Consider the following 13,682-nt stretch of genomic DNA (forward strand, 5'->3'; position numbering starts at 1 on the left):
TTCATTGTAAATTGTCTGCATCCTGATGACGACTAAGAGGTCCCTCAATCTCATCAGTAAGTGCTTTCCATATGACAGTGTTAATGGGTTCCTTTTGGAAAGATTTCTCATCAAGAGCTATCTATGATGTGTGTGTTCCAGGTGGCTTCATTCTCTGATAATGGAATTTCTCTAGAATGCTTTTTTAAATGTTGTCCATAAATTTGTATGTAACAAAACATTTGCCAATTCAACAGTTTTTCCATGTACAATTCAGTGACGCTGATTATGTTCATCTTGTGCAACTGTCACCACTATCCTTTTGCAGATTATCCCACCATTAACAGAAGTGCCCCCTTAGCTCTCCCTTTTCTCCTCCCTCCTACCCTGGTAACCACTAATAAACTTTGGTCTCTATACATTTCCCTACTTCATGTAAGTGGGATCATACAGTATTTGTCTTTTTGTGACTGACTTATTTCGCTTAGCATAATGTTTTCAGGGTTCATCCATGTTGTAGCATGTATCAGAACTTCATTTCTCCTTATTGCTGAGTAATGTCCATTGTATATATGTACCACATTTTGTTTATCCATTCATCTGTTGATGGACATTTAGGTTTCTACCTATTGGCTGTTGTCAATAATGAACATTGATGTACAGGTTTCTGTTTGTGTTCCTGCTTCCTGCTTTTGTCTGTATACCTAGGATTGGGATTGCTGGGTTGTATGGTAGTCCTATGTTTAACTTTTTGAGGTTCTAGAATACTTTTGCAGACTTCCCACCTCAGGTCTTGCCCTTCTGCTGCAGTCTCAGGAGCATGGATGGGAAAACTTAGGAACTGTAGGTAGGGCCGTGTTTACTCCTTGGACCCAGTTAGTTACCATGCCTTAGTCTTCTGCTGTGAATTAATAGTTGAATGAATGAATAAAAAGCAAGTGACCACACTTGGCCTGAGGAAGCCACACTCTTTTCTTATGTCTTTCCTTCTTATATTTGGGTCTCTTTGCCTTCCCTTTTCCCCATTTATAGCTTTCTCTTTTCGCTCTCCCTGCCTCCACAGTGTTGCAGTGTGCATGTGTACATGCGCACCGACACACACTCACACAACAGATTTTATACCACTGAGCGTAGATCTGGCCTTCAGGAACCCGAACTACATTGTACTGAAAGGTGTCTCTCTGACTGGGGAGTCCCTGGAAGCTCTTGATTCAGGCATCATTGTCTCTGCCAGCAAGCAGCTCTGTCTGGGCCCAGCTTAGCCCGCAGGCCCTAAAATTTTATGAGACTTATGTATAATTAGGGTGAGCATAAAATGTATCATTCAAACCTGGACACTTTTGAGAGTGGAAGAGTATGCTGTTAATAAATGCGCTGGGACTGTTCCATTAAATGGGAATGTGTAGTCACCTGTCTATAATGAGATGTGAGGGTCACTTCATTCAGCTACCCACCTCTCCCCATTGTAGTATCTGGCTGTTAGAGGAAATTCCAGATTAAAAAAAAATGTTTTTCAAACAACTCTCCTCAACATTTTGTTTTCTGCCTTAAAGCAATACTCACTCTACTAGCAGAAGCTTTTTGATGCTTTCAGATCCCAAGTAGCCAGTGCCCTTGCCAGGACAGGTGAAGTGTTCAAATGCTCACTGGTGGAAAGGAAGAGAGCACGCCTTTCTCCCCTCATCTCAGCTGCTTTTATCTACTACTTCTTACCTTTGTCTTCACCCCTCCTACCTTCAGCTGGGCTGTAGGACTGTTACTGACCCCAAGAAGACTCCATCTGGGTACAAGGTCATAGATTCCTCTGATGGGAAAGCATCAGCAGAGAACTGGGCCGGAAGTAGCTGCCTGGTCCTTTTCCCACATCACAAGAGCTCAAATTCCTAAACCTGACTCTTCTAAAGAAAGGAACAAACAAACCACTTTCATTAACTCACCTGCCTGCCTTCCTCCTTCCCTTCCTCCCTCTCTCAAACTCACTGGACACAGGGAGGAGCCTGCTAATTCTTTGCTTAGAGCTTTTTGCTCTTGGAAGTACTTTCCAGTAAGCGTCTGAGCTAAAAGAAGGATAATACCTTAGAAAATCTAGAATCTTGTTAATTTTTACATGGCTTGTTGTATTACCTTAGACAAGTCGATTTTTTATTAGAAAATTGAAATGAAAATATCAGAGATCAATGAAGGAAACATTACCCAACAGTGGCAGTGGAACAAGACCTAGATGGACACTAAGAGTCACACATAGCTCCCTGTGGTTTTACTCTCCGTTTCTTCTAAAATGCAGATTGGAATTATTCTAATAAAAGCTAAGATTTATTGAGGGCTATCACATACCTGGCACTGTTCCAGGTGTTTTATATTTATTAATTCTTTTAACCCTCACAGGAGCCCTATGAAGAAGACACAATTTTTCATCCTCATTTTAAGAAGGAAGAAACTAAGGCACAGAGAGGTTAAATAAGCTGTTCAAGGACACACAGCTAGTAAGAGGTAGAGCTGGAATTCAAACCCAGGAGGTCTGGCCTGGTTCCAGAGCCCATTACTACTTTTAACCGTTAAGCTATACTGCCTCATTAGAGCAGCTGGGTCTTGGCCCACTCTCACAGGGGGAAATGAGCAAATGTATTTTTGCGTCCCCAGGTTTATTGAAAATGTTACAGCATAGCAGAAAGATTCGAACGGCTCCATGTGGTAGAATATGTTTTGATTTAATTAGTTTGAGCCATGTCTGAATTTTGACCTCTTGGGGCCTTTCCAGGTTTAAGGATGTCTTGGTTATCTAGTGCTGCTATAACGAATACCATAAATGGGTGGCTTTAACAAGCAAATTTATTTTTTCACAGTTTAGGAGGCTAGAAGTCCAGACTCAGGGTGCCAGCTCTAGGGGAATGCTTTCTGTTTCTGTTGGCTCTGGAGGAAGGTACTTGTCTCTTTGAGCCTCTGCTCCTGGGCTATCTTCATGTAGCTTGGCATCTCTCTTCCTCCATCTTTGCTTACTTATTTGCTTGTTTAATCTCTTTTATATCTCAAAAGAGATTGACTCAAGGCACACCCTACACTAATCGTTTCTCATTAACATAACAAAGACAACCCATTCCCAAATGAGATTATAACCACAGGCATAGAGTTTAGGAGTTACAACACATATTTTTGGGGGACACAATTCAATCCGTAACAAAGGGCATCCTTTGTTCTCCATGAAGTTCAATCTTAGCAGCTTCTCATTAGGTTAGAAGAGCCCACTTGATTGCTCCTCCTGTGAATGACAGGAGGGGAGACTCTGTTGGGAGCTGCATGGTTCCTTCACGGGAGAGGATCTTCACCACCAGAGCCTCCAAGGCCCAGGCCCAGGGAGGCAGGGAGCAAGGTGACTCAGAGAATGTTACTTTGCCTGTGCTTCGACAAGCAGACTAGTGCCCAGAGACTCCAGTAGGCCTCTGCTAAAAACAAACAGGTGTTACTGAGCTCTTTACTGGACCTGACCTGTTTCTCTCTACTTCTACCCCTACAGGAGAGAAGCTGCTTGAAGGGCAAGTGATCCAGCTTGAGGACGGGACCACCGCATATATTCACCAAGTGGCGGTGCAAAAAGGTGAGGGTACCCCCCACACATTTAACCTGCTGGAGGGAAGCCAGGCAGCCCCCACTGAGGGACCCCTCCATGGCCCTGAGCTCCAGAGAAAGGCAAGCATTGCTCTCATTTCAGAATCTCTCTCCTTTGAGGATGGACAACCCGTGCAGCTGGAAGATGGCAGCATGGCCTACATACACCGCACACCCAAAGGTGGGGTCACAGTCACCAGGACCAGTGGGGAAGGAAGGGAGGCATAACTGACAGAGGTTGGGGGATGGCATGGCACACTCCCAGGGTGGGGGCTCAGGCCTGAGACCTGTAGTCCCCGAGGTACATACAAGCTCACCTGGATTAGCAGCCTCACCCACCTTCCTTGGTGCAAACCACAGAAGCACCTGTTTCTGCTCCCAGGGGGCTAAGCCTTGGGAGTCAGTAGCATGGATCCTGATGGTAGCTTCGGGTCTAGCACAGCTTCAAAGTCGTAGAGCTTTAAATAGGACCTGAGAATATCATCCAAGACCAGGAGTAAAAACTTACTAATATTTAAGAGTGAATTTTATAACGTACTGAAGAATAATGATTTATTCCTTCTACAAGTAATTTCTTGAGCAACTCCTACATTCCAGACACTGTGCTAGGTGGGGAGAATACAAGAGAGAATAAAGTCAGACATAGTCCCTGCTGCCCTAGAGTCTGGTGGAGGAAACAGAAGTGAAAGAAATCACCACTGATGAACTCACTGTTGCAAAGTGGGGATCAGGCTCAGGGAGGCTCTCAGCTCAGTGACGCAGGAACTGAGAGCTGAAGGATGAAGTGGAGTTAGCTAAGGGGAGAGGGCTGGCAGGAGGGTTCAGTACTCCATACAGAAGGAACAGCACGTGCAGCCCGGAGATGAGAGGAAGAAAGAATGTCATGTTCAAGGAACTGGGAGTGAGGGCAGAATGAGTAAGATGAAGCTGAAAAGAGAGGCAGGGGCCAGAGTGCTTGGAGGCTTGACTGTCAGGATAAGGATTTGGGTTTTTATCCAGTGGGCAGCAGTTGAACTGTTTAAGCAGGCAGGTGAGACAAACACATTTGTGTTCTGCAAAGATCCCTCTGGATGCCATGCATCCTGAAGGAAACCAGAGGGGTCAGGAGGCTCTTGTGGTTGTCTAAGCTAAGATGACGATAGTCTTCTGTTAGGTCCTCAAGGAGATTGTGAGTTCTCAGTTGGTGCTCCATTTGAGACCTGTTCCTTAGAGGCAGCCCCAGAAGGAGGGCCCTCAAGAGCCAGTCAGCAAGGTAAAGGGACAGGAGGAAAAGTCCCTCCAGGAGAAACTCAATGCTGAAAATCTTCCATGGTATAAGTATTTCTGGTTAACTTAAAGCCAGGGTCCTAGCTGTGTCTCTTCCCCTTGTGCGGCATCCGGGCTGACTATGGGTTCCCTGCAGAGGGCTATGACCCCAGCGCCCTGGAAGCCGTCCAGCTGGAAGACGGCTCCACCGCCTACATTCACCACCCTGTGGCCATGCCGTCAGACAGCACCATCCTGGCTGTGCAGGCAGAGGTGGGCCTGGAAGACCTGGCCGCAGAGGATGATGAGGGCTTCAGCGCAGACACAGTGGTGGCCCTGGAGCAGTATGCCAGCAAGGTGAGCACACAGGGTCTGACACCCCTCTCTCCCCGGTCCGCTCTCTGGACAGTGGAGCCTTGCATGCCCACCACCTCTTGACCCTGCCCCTTTCTTCTGCCTCTCTAGGGCAAGGGCAGGCCTGTGGTTTGGCAAGGCCTGGGCTTCTCCTTTTGCCCTTCTGCCCCAGCTCTCCCCATTTATCCCTCACACATCATGTCCAGGGTGTGCATCACAGCCTGGCTGGGGCCGATGACAGCTGTTTGCACTCACCCTTGTTTATGCTGTCCCTGTAGAGGGGAGGCAGCTGTAAGAAGTAGTGACATCCGGATGGTGGGAATTTAGCCCCAGCTTCACGTTGGCTGTCATAATGATCATCCGTGCTGTCTGAGACAACCCATGGCAGTGACTTTTATTAGTTTTCCAGTCCACTGAGGTCAGATGTTCTTGTATTTATTTCTTCTCTGCGACTCATTTAGTCATGTGGGAAAGTAACCTCAATAGGCAATGACGAGGGCAGATGCAACAGAGCAGCTGGGATTCTTGGAATGTGAGGCCAGCACAGTAGCTCACCTGAAAAGGAGAAGGCTCATGGCTCTCCACATGTCAGGCAGTCGGAGCTCTCTGCCAGAGCTGTGGTTCTGCCCGTGAGGGAAACTGGGGTACAGAGATCAGTGAGCTTTCCAAACCGGGGTGCTCCTTCCACCTCAGCTTCTGAGAGCACCAGTTTTGCCCAAAAGTGTGGGGCAGATGTTTTTATAATCATAGAGGAAAAGAGGAAATCAACATGTCTTTTTAAAGTGAAGCACAAAGCTTTACAGCAGGCCTCTTTGGGCTATGCTCACTACCCTTCGCCCCCCCTTGCCATTCCTAGACTTATATTTTGAGACTTGCTGCTGATGGAAAGGGAATCGGGCTTTAGATCATGTGCCCTGGAGTCTGCTGCCTCTGCCTCTGCCTGGTCTGACCTTGCAGGAGTTGCTCCCCTCCCCGGCCTCAGCTTGTTCCTGTCTAATGCAATGAGATTGGACCAGGTGACATCAGAGGTCACCTCCGACCCTGATGTTCGTTGATTCCTGCAATTACCCCAGAAGCTAGTGAGACATGGGAATGAAATCAGAGTGCCTAAATGGGTTAGCCCGCCAAGCAGGCCTGGCCACCTGTGACCCTTCCCCCTCCGCCCCCACCAGCTGCTTAAGTGTCCAGGAAGTGTTGTCAGCTACTTGACCCCCTGACCTGTAGCCTGACTAGACAGGCCTCGCCATGAATTTGACTTCACCCCTTTGTCCCCTACTCGCCATGATTTCCCAAGTTCTGCTTGAGGAGCTCCTGGAAAGGCCAAAGTGTGGTCCAGTGCAATCCCAGAAACAAAGACTAAGGGAGGGGCCCACCAGTACCCTGCCCAGGAAAGAAGAAGAGTAAGGGCTTGCTGTGGCCAGAGGTGGTGTGAAATGGGTGGCTCTAGCTATGTTCCCAGGAAAGGAAAGAAATTGTTAGCTGGTCGCTGTGGTTATTAGTGGGGACCTGCAGTCCCCTGCCCTGGGCCATCGCGTTTCTGGAGTTTGCTGGTGATGGCTGCCTCACTCTGGGCTCCATACCCTGCCAAGTTATTCTAGCTCAGGTCATCTCCACAGCAATCCCCTTTATTAATGCCCCTTCTGAACACAAGTTTCTGATGGGAGTAAGGGGGCGCCTCCTGTGAGAAGATGGATGTGTCCAGAGTTGCAGCCTCCTATGTGTGTATGCTCAGACGGGGATTCCGGCGCTCAGCCTAGCTCAGGTGTGACCATTGAGACATCCCCTGCCTTACCTGGCTGGCTCAGGAGATGCCCTTTCTTCAGTAGCTGTCACAGCCCCTGTAACTTTTAGTCCTCCCTCTAGCCAGCAAGATGGGAGGAGTGACTCCACATGCCAGCCCTATATCTGCAGTATGTCCCAGTGTCTGCTCCCTGTCTGAATGTGTCACCCCAGGTTGCCCTTCTTTCCGAGAGGCCCCTGGCAGGCTTATGTAACCGTGTTTATTGGGTCTTAAGCTGCCAGCTGGGCCCTGTGTCCCAACCTTCCCTTCCCTTCATTGAGATGAATGCATGTGGGATCCCAAGATATTTTCCTCAGGTTCTGCACGACAGCCAGGCTCCCCATAATGGCAAAGGGCAGCAGGTTGGGGACAGAGCATTCCGCTGCGGCTATAAGGGCTGTGGACGTCTCTACACCACTGCTCATCACTTAAAGGTAAGGTTGCCAGCAGATAGCTTCTAACTCTGCCATCTTCCCCTCTGAGCTTTGGCTAGAACTGATCTTTACCCTCAAATTACTCGTTGCCTACTGGAGGGAAGACATTAGCATACAGAAATGTCAGCACAGGGGGCTGTGAGCCACATGAAGAGTGCAGGAAGGGAAGAGACTCAGGGAGGTCTCTCTGGAGGAAGTGGGCCCTTAGCTGAAGAAGACACAAATAAAGGAGTTGACCAATATCTGGATGCTGGCACCCCGGGCCCTAAAGAGAACCAGCAAGCCCAGGCCGTACCCTGGTCCCTCTGCATCCTGTGCTTGCTTGTCCTCACAGGTGCATGAACGAGCTCATACGGGTGACCGTCCATATAGGTGTGACTTCCCCAGCTGTGGAAAGGCCTTTGCCACAGGTAACCTACCTGGATGGAGACCGACATTGGACTGCTTCCAGTGAGGGTAGGGGGTTCTAGATCAGCTTTGTGATCTCCATAAAGGATACTCAACACCAGATCGTCCTCCTGGAGAAACTACTGTCCCAAGGGCACTGACACGCAGGGCTCCATCTCTGGAGGAAGCAAGAGGCAGCATGGTGCAGGCTAGCAGAGGAACCTGGGGGCTTGGCAGCGATACCCTGCCACTCGTGTCAGCTCTGACACCCACCAGCTAGAGGGGTATTGGGTGGGCCAATGCGTCTCTCTGGCTTCGTTTTTCCCGTGTGGAGGAGAGACCTTAAACCACAGGGTCTCTAGGTTGCCTTTCAGGCTTCTGTTCTGCAGTGGCTTCAGCTGCCCCTAGAGGGAAGGAGGGCAGAGTGGCTTTTCCAGCCCTTAACTCCCAGGCTCAGGTAGGATAGAGACTTCTGCAGACCTCTTGAGCCAAAGGAACTCTGAAGCCTCACAGAGCACATCTTAAGATGGAGTGCCACTGAATTAGGAAGATGAGAAGGTTGAGCATGAGGCCCCACTGGGTGCTCTGCTCACCTCTCCCTTCCCCACACGTGGACAGGATATGGGCTAAAGAGCCACGTGCGCACCCACACTGGTGAGAAGCCATACAAGTGCCCAGAGGAGCTGTGCAGCAAGGCCTTCAAGACCTCAGGAGACCTGCAGAAGCACGTCCGCACCCACACCGGTAGGCTGGGCCCTGTTCCCTGGAAGAGGCGCTCACTCACCTTTAAGGCTTCAACCCAGTGCCATCCCTGCTCCTTGCTCCAGCATAGCCTCCCTCCTGAGCCACCCCTCACACCCCCTCATCTCCACAGGTGAACGCCCATTCCGGTGCCCCTTCGAGGGCTGTGGCCGCTCGTTTACCACCTCAAATATCCGCAAGGTACATGTGCGCACCCACACAGGCGAGCGACCCTACACCTGCCCCGAGCCCCACTGTGGCCGCGGCTTCACCAGTGCCACCAACTACAAGAATCACGTGCGCATCCACACAGGTGGGCCAGCTGGCATGCAAGGACCACCCCCTCCGAGGCCCAAACCCCTCTACCAGCTTCTGATCTGAGTTTCATTCTCAACTCCCAGCCCAAGAGCTTCTTTCTGCTGGCCCTTCTAGGTTAGTCTGAGGGCAGGAGGTTCTGTGGTTCCACCAGTATCTCCAGAACCAGTCTTTCATTTGCACTGAGGGCTTCTTCCATTTGCAGTTAGGTCCAATCCAACAGGTACTGCCAGCCCTCTTTGGAGCCCCTCAGCTTCCTGCCACCCCTCTGTACCTACCCTGAATCCTCCAGCTGAGCTCCCAGAAAGAGGCCAGGGACCTTGGGGAAAAGGCAGAGTGCAGCGTCACCTTCATCTCATCACCTCATCCAGTGTCCATATGATTCCTGTGTGTCCTCGCCTTCCCCAGTGTTATGTCCTTGTCCAGCCCTCTGTGTGAGCTCTTCTCGGCCATCTGCGTTTCCTCACTCTCACATCTCACCTAATACTTCAGTCACTCCTCTCTGTCTCCTGCCTCTTCTGTTTACCACTCTGTACCCTCCCACCCTCAACCTTGAAAGCCCTCGACACCCCACCAGCCTTGCCCTGTCCCCCATTCTCTCCACCTTATCACTGGGCTCAATGGTCCCACACCCACGTCCTCACTGCATTCCACCAGCCGTCTTCCCCAACTCTGTCCATCTGTAGTCCCAGATCTCAGTCCCTCTCCCTCCCTCTGTGGCTCTCCCTTCACCAACCCTTCCCCCACCCCTGTCCCTTTAGTTTCCCCCTTGCCAGCCCCAGTTCCCGCCCCCCTCACAGCCCAGTGTCCCCAGGGGAGAAGCCATACGTTTGCACGGTGCCAGGCTGCGGGAAGCGCTTCACTGAGTACTCAAGCCTGTACAAGCACCACGTGGTGCACACACACTGCAAGCCCTACACGTGCAGCACCTGCGGCAAGACCTACCGGCAGACCTCCACCCTGGCCATGCATAAGCGGAGCGCCCACGGCGAGCTGGAGGCCACGGAGGAGAGCGAGCAGGCCCTTTATGAGCAACAGCAGCTTGAGGGTGAGGGTCTTGGCTAGAGGAAAGTGGGCAGGGGTGAGAGTGGGGACAAACCAGGCCTCCCCATGGCCATCCGGTGGCAAGTGTCAGCCTGGGCTCTCCTCTCCCAGCCACCTCTGCAGCTGAGGAGAGCCCACCACCCAAACGACCTCGTGTTACTTACCTTTCGGAGGTGAAGGAAGAAGGTGATGACATCCCAGCCCAAGTGGCCATGGTGACAGAGGAGGACGGGGCCCCTCAGGTGACTCTGATCACTCAGGATGGTGCCCAGCAGGTACAGGCCCTGGGGGGCAGGGGTGGGGGTGGGCCACTCTGGCTGACACCTCTCCCACTCTCTCTGAGGGGCCTTGAAGTTCTAACAGTGCCACCTCCACGCTCTTTCCCTTTCTAGCTGTATGGACCTCAGCTGAGGCCTGAGGCTGAAGGGACCAAATCTTGTAACTCAGCCCCTCCTCCTCCTCCTCATGCTTCGAACTCACTCTCTGGGAGTTAGTAGTTTCCCTTTTTACTTGGAGGCTGAGACAACCCTGATCATCTGAATGAGACACTTGGATGGCCTTCTTAAGAGAGGCATGTTGGTATAGGGGCCAGAGCATGGCATGGGGTCTGGAAGCCTGGGGCCCAGTCCCATCAGTGACTAACCAGCAGTAGATCCTGACCCATGTCAGCACCCTTCCTGTCAAATGCGCCTATGCCTTTTGGAGTTGTCATGGGGATAAAATTAGTTGGATACCCTGAATTACAGAGAGGAGAGCACAAAGGCCAAGAGGTGGTAAATAGAAGTGTCAGCAGTATTCTTCTAGTACACCTCTCTTTGTAACCTAGGACCTGTTTTACTTGCTGGTCCTCCACCCCTGTGACATGAAGCTAACCTTTTAGCTTACCAACAAACTCACCTTGTCTGGGAGAGCAGATACGTCCTCATTAGGGACTTTCAGACAACCCAACTCTAGGGCTTCCAGCTTATCTTCTCCCCTCCTATCAGCAGGTCAGCCTGTCCCCCGAAGACCTGCAGGCCCTGGGGAGTGCCATCAGTATGGTGACCCAGCACGGCGGCACCACCCTCACCATCCCCAGTCATGACAACGACCTTGTCCCGTCTGGCACACATACGGTCGCCATGGTCAGCGCTGATGGCACACAGACACAGCCCGTATGACCAGGCGGTTTGCTTGGGGTTTCTTCTTTTCTTGTCATTCCTTGCGTGGGGCGGGCATTAAAGTGCAGGCCAAGCAGTCAAGCTTTCTTTCAAGCACAGTGATTCCCCAACAAAAACGAGTCTTCTCCACAGCTCCTGTGAGCCATCAGAAATTCTCATTCTTCAAAGCGTTTGACTGGGAGGCAGAAGACAGTTTCTGAATCTCTGATTATCCCTAATTTGCTTTGCAACGATAGGCAAATCACTTTTCCATGGACTTCAGTCCATTTTCAAATAAGGAGATTAAATTATTTTTGGAGTCTTTTACAACTTTGCCCTTCTATGATTCGAAATTCCTAAACTGAATTGGAGAAAAACCCACCCTCGCTTAGCTCTGAGCCCCAAGCTAATTAATCTCACTCGTAATGGTTTTCTCCATTCCCTTCTGGGTTGTTCCCAACCACCTTGTTCGGAGGCATTTTTATTTCAAGTTAGAGGAGGGAGAATCATGCAGGTGGGTTGGAAAACCTCATTCTGTATTTCAGGTCACAATCATTACCTCTGGAGCGGTGGTGGCTGAGGACTCAAGTGTAGCATCCCTTCATCATCAACAGGTGGCGCTGTTGGCTACAGCCACTGGAACACACATTGCAGTGCAGGTGGGTAAAATCTGGGAAGAACCAGGATCCCACGCCGGGGGAACAAAGTGGGGAAATTAGGTGGGAATCTTGAAGAGAAGGGTATTTGACTTAAAAAGAGCCTGTTGCAGAGGAGAAATCCCTTTCTGCCTATATCCACACTTCTGTTTTGGGCTCTTTCTTGGTTGAGACAGTGTAGTGAAGCCCTTTTGAGCCTTCAGGATAGCTTTGGTGGCCATCCATCTGGAGGTCCAGGACCTTTGTGTCTTCAAGTCTCCATTTCTTAATGTGGAAAAGAAGTAAACTGAAGTATATGGTTGCTCTCCTCTCCAGCCAGCCTCTGAGTGAGCTGGTCTCTCTGACCTGGGCCACTCCTTGACTTCCTAGCCATGCCTAGACTAATAGAACTCTGTTAATGAACTTCCTGTTTATTGGGGCCCTACTGCGTGTTCAATGTGTGGCATAGAGTGGATGGCAGAGATTCAAAAGAGTAGACCACACAACCTGTGCCCAAAGCAGGAGAATCTAGGAGGAAGGGTCTCACCATCTCCCCCTTTCTTCTCCGCAGCTGGAGGAACAACAGACCTTAGAGGAGGCCCTCAGTGTGGCCACTGCTGCTATGCAGCAAGGGGCTGTGACGCTGGAGACAACCGCATCGGAGAGTGGCTGCTGAGCCTGAGAGGGCTGGGTCCCACACCATGCTGAGGAGGTGCCATGCCGCACAGGCATCCTTGCCTCCAAGGGCCCAGGCTGTGGCTGACACGTGTAATGTGGTCACAAAGGTCCCTGGGCAAGAAGGCAGCAGGAAAGCGGCCTAACTGAAGGGTATGGGGCCCCTACCCAAGAGGAGGGCCAAGCAGTCAGAATCGAGGGGGCGTCATCCTCGTGAGCTGAGGAGGACAAGCCTGATCGCTAGGCTGCACCAGGGCATCCTCCCCTCAAAATCAGCTAGGTGACCTCTCTACTTTCTCTAGATGACATCCTTCCTGCCTCAATTCTCTCCTCTTCCTCAGGTGGAGACTGGAGCTGCTGTAGGGACTGGTCCTCCACCCCAATTGGTCACTGCCCACCATGGGAAAGGGCAGACAACTTTTTGGTCCAGTAGGGGCAGAGCAGGCCCGGGCCTGCCACTCAGGGGTTTCCCAGCCCCTCCCCGTCCCAGCAATAACCACCTCCCCAGAGGCCAGCCAAGATGCCGGGCCATTTGGCAGCAGGGACTTCCTCAGAATTCCTCAGGGGCCTGTGGCTGGAGAAAGGGTGCCTAGCCCCCACCATTCCCCAGCTGCCCCAACCTCTCTGCGGCAGAGGCAGGGAGTGGCCTTGTACATAATCTGCTGGGGACTGGATTTAGTTTGTTGTTTTTTTTTTTTAATTCCATTTTGATAATTCTTTTTTCCTGCTCTGGACGGTGGTGGCAGACGGGTGAATGAGTATTTAATAAAAGTTCCAAGTTTCCACCTGAGTTTCTCCCTCCCTCCTTTCAGCTCTGGGCCCTGGTGTTAGGGCTGGTGAAGTATCCCTAGCACAAACCCCATACCAAACTGGTGGACTGGCCTTGCACAGGCACAGTTACGAGGAAGCCCCAGGTGTAAGAGAAGCCCTGAGGAGCTGTCAGTGGCTTCCTGCCCACAGCTGAGTGAATAGGCTCCAGGATGGCAGTGCGGGGCCCAAACAGGTCCAGGATGACCCCTGCTGTGAGACTTTGGTTGAATTCCAGGCCAAGGATGGTCAGGCTGGAGGAACTCTTTTTTTCTGTCTAGTGGAATCTAGTCAGAACCCCTCCAGGCCATCCCCTGTACAGTCAGCTGCTCCGAGTGGGCAAAGTCTCAGGTTAAAGGGGTGGGAATACCTTTGCCAAGGTCATCAAGGCTCAGGAAGCAGAATCTGATGCCACTCCTTTGCGGTTCTGGTGCTGAACAGTCCTGGCTCTGTTGCCCAGCTCTGGGGGTACCCACCTAGGTGCCTGGGGCCGTGCTGTGGGATTTCAGAGCCACAGTCAGACCCCACTGAGAAATGAGTGGAA

At 51.1% G+C, this 13,682-nt stretch overlaps 1 protein-coding gene across 3 annotated transcripts in view; it reads left to right on the forward strand.

Annotated features, from left to right (window-relative positions):
- ZNF76 (zinc finger protein 76) overlaps positions 1–13,237 on the forward strand; it is a 34,382-nt gene extending 21,145 nt beyond the window's left edge. For 2 of the 3 annotated variants that reach the window (XM_023724794.1, XM_023724793.1), the window contains exons 4-15: positions 3,491–3,571; positions 3,686–3,763; positions 4,985–5,184; positions 7,279–7,395; positions 7,730–7,805; positions 8,401–8,526; positions 8,657–8,836; positions 9,653–9,886; positions 9,994–10,157; positions 10,869–11,036; positions 11,567–11,680; positions 12,228–13,237. In XM_023724794.1, the coding sequence (XP_023580562.1) occupies positions 3,491–3,571; positions 3,686–3,763; positions 4,985–5,184; positions 7,279–7,395; positions 7,730–7,805; positions 8,401–8,526; positions 8,657–8,836; positions 9,653–9,886; positions 9,994–10,157; positions 10,869–11,036; positions 11,567–11,680; positions 12,228–12,332 (1,643 nt within the window). In that variant the 3' untranslated portion in view covers positions 12,333–13,237. The remainder of the gene's footprint in view (positions 1–3,490; positions 3,572–3,685; positions 3,764–4,984; positions 5,185–7,278; positions 7,396–7,729; positions 7,806–8,400; positions 8,527–8,656; positions 8,837–9,652; positions 9,887–9,993; positions 10,158–10,868; positions 11,037–11,566; positions 11,681–12,227) is intronic. The other variant, XM_004389841.2, reaches the window with a different exon arrangement.
- Positions 13,238–13,682: the final 445 nt, after the last annotated feature.

This window comes from Trichechus manatus, unplaced genomic scaffold (assembly GCF_000243295.1).
Source record: "Trichechus manatus latirostris isolate Lorelei unplaced genomic scaffold, TriManLat1.0 scaffold00261, whole genome shotgun sequence".
NCBI classification, from domain to species: Eukaryota; Metazoa; Chordata; class Mammalia; order Sirenia; family Trichechidae; genus Trichechus; species Trichechus manatus.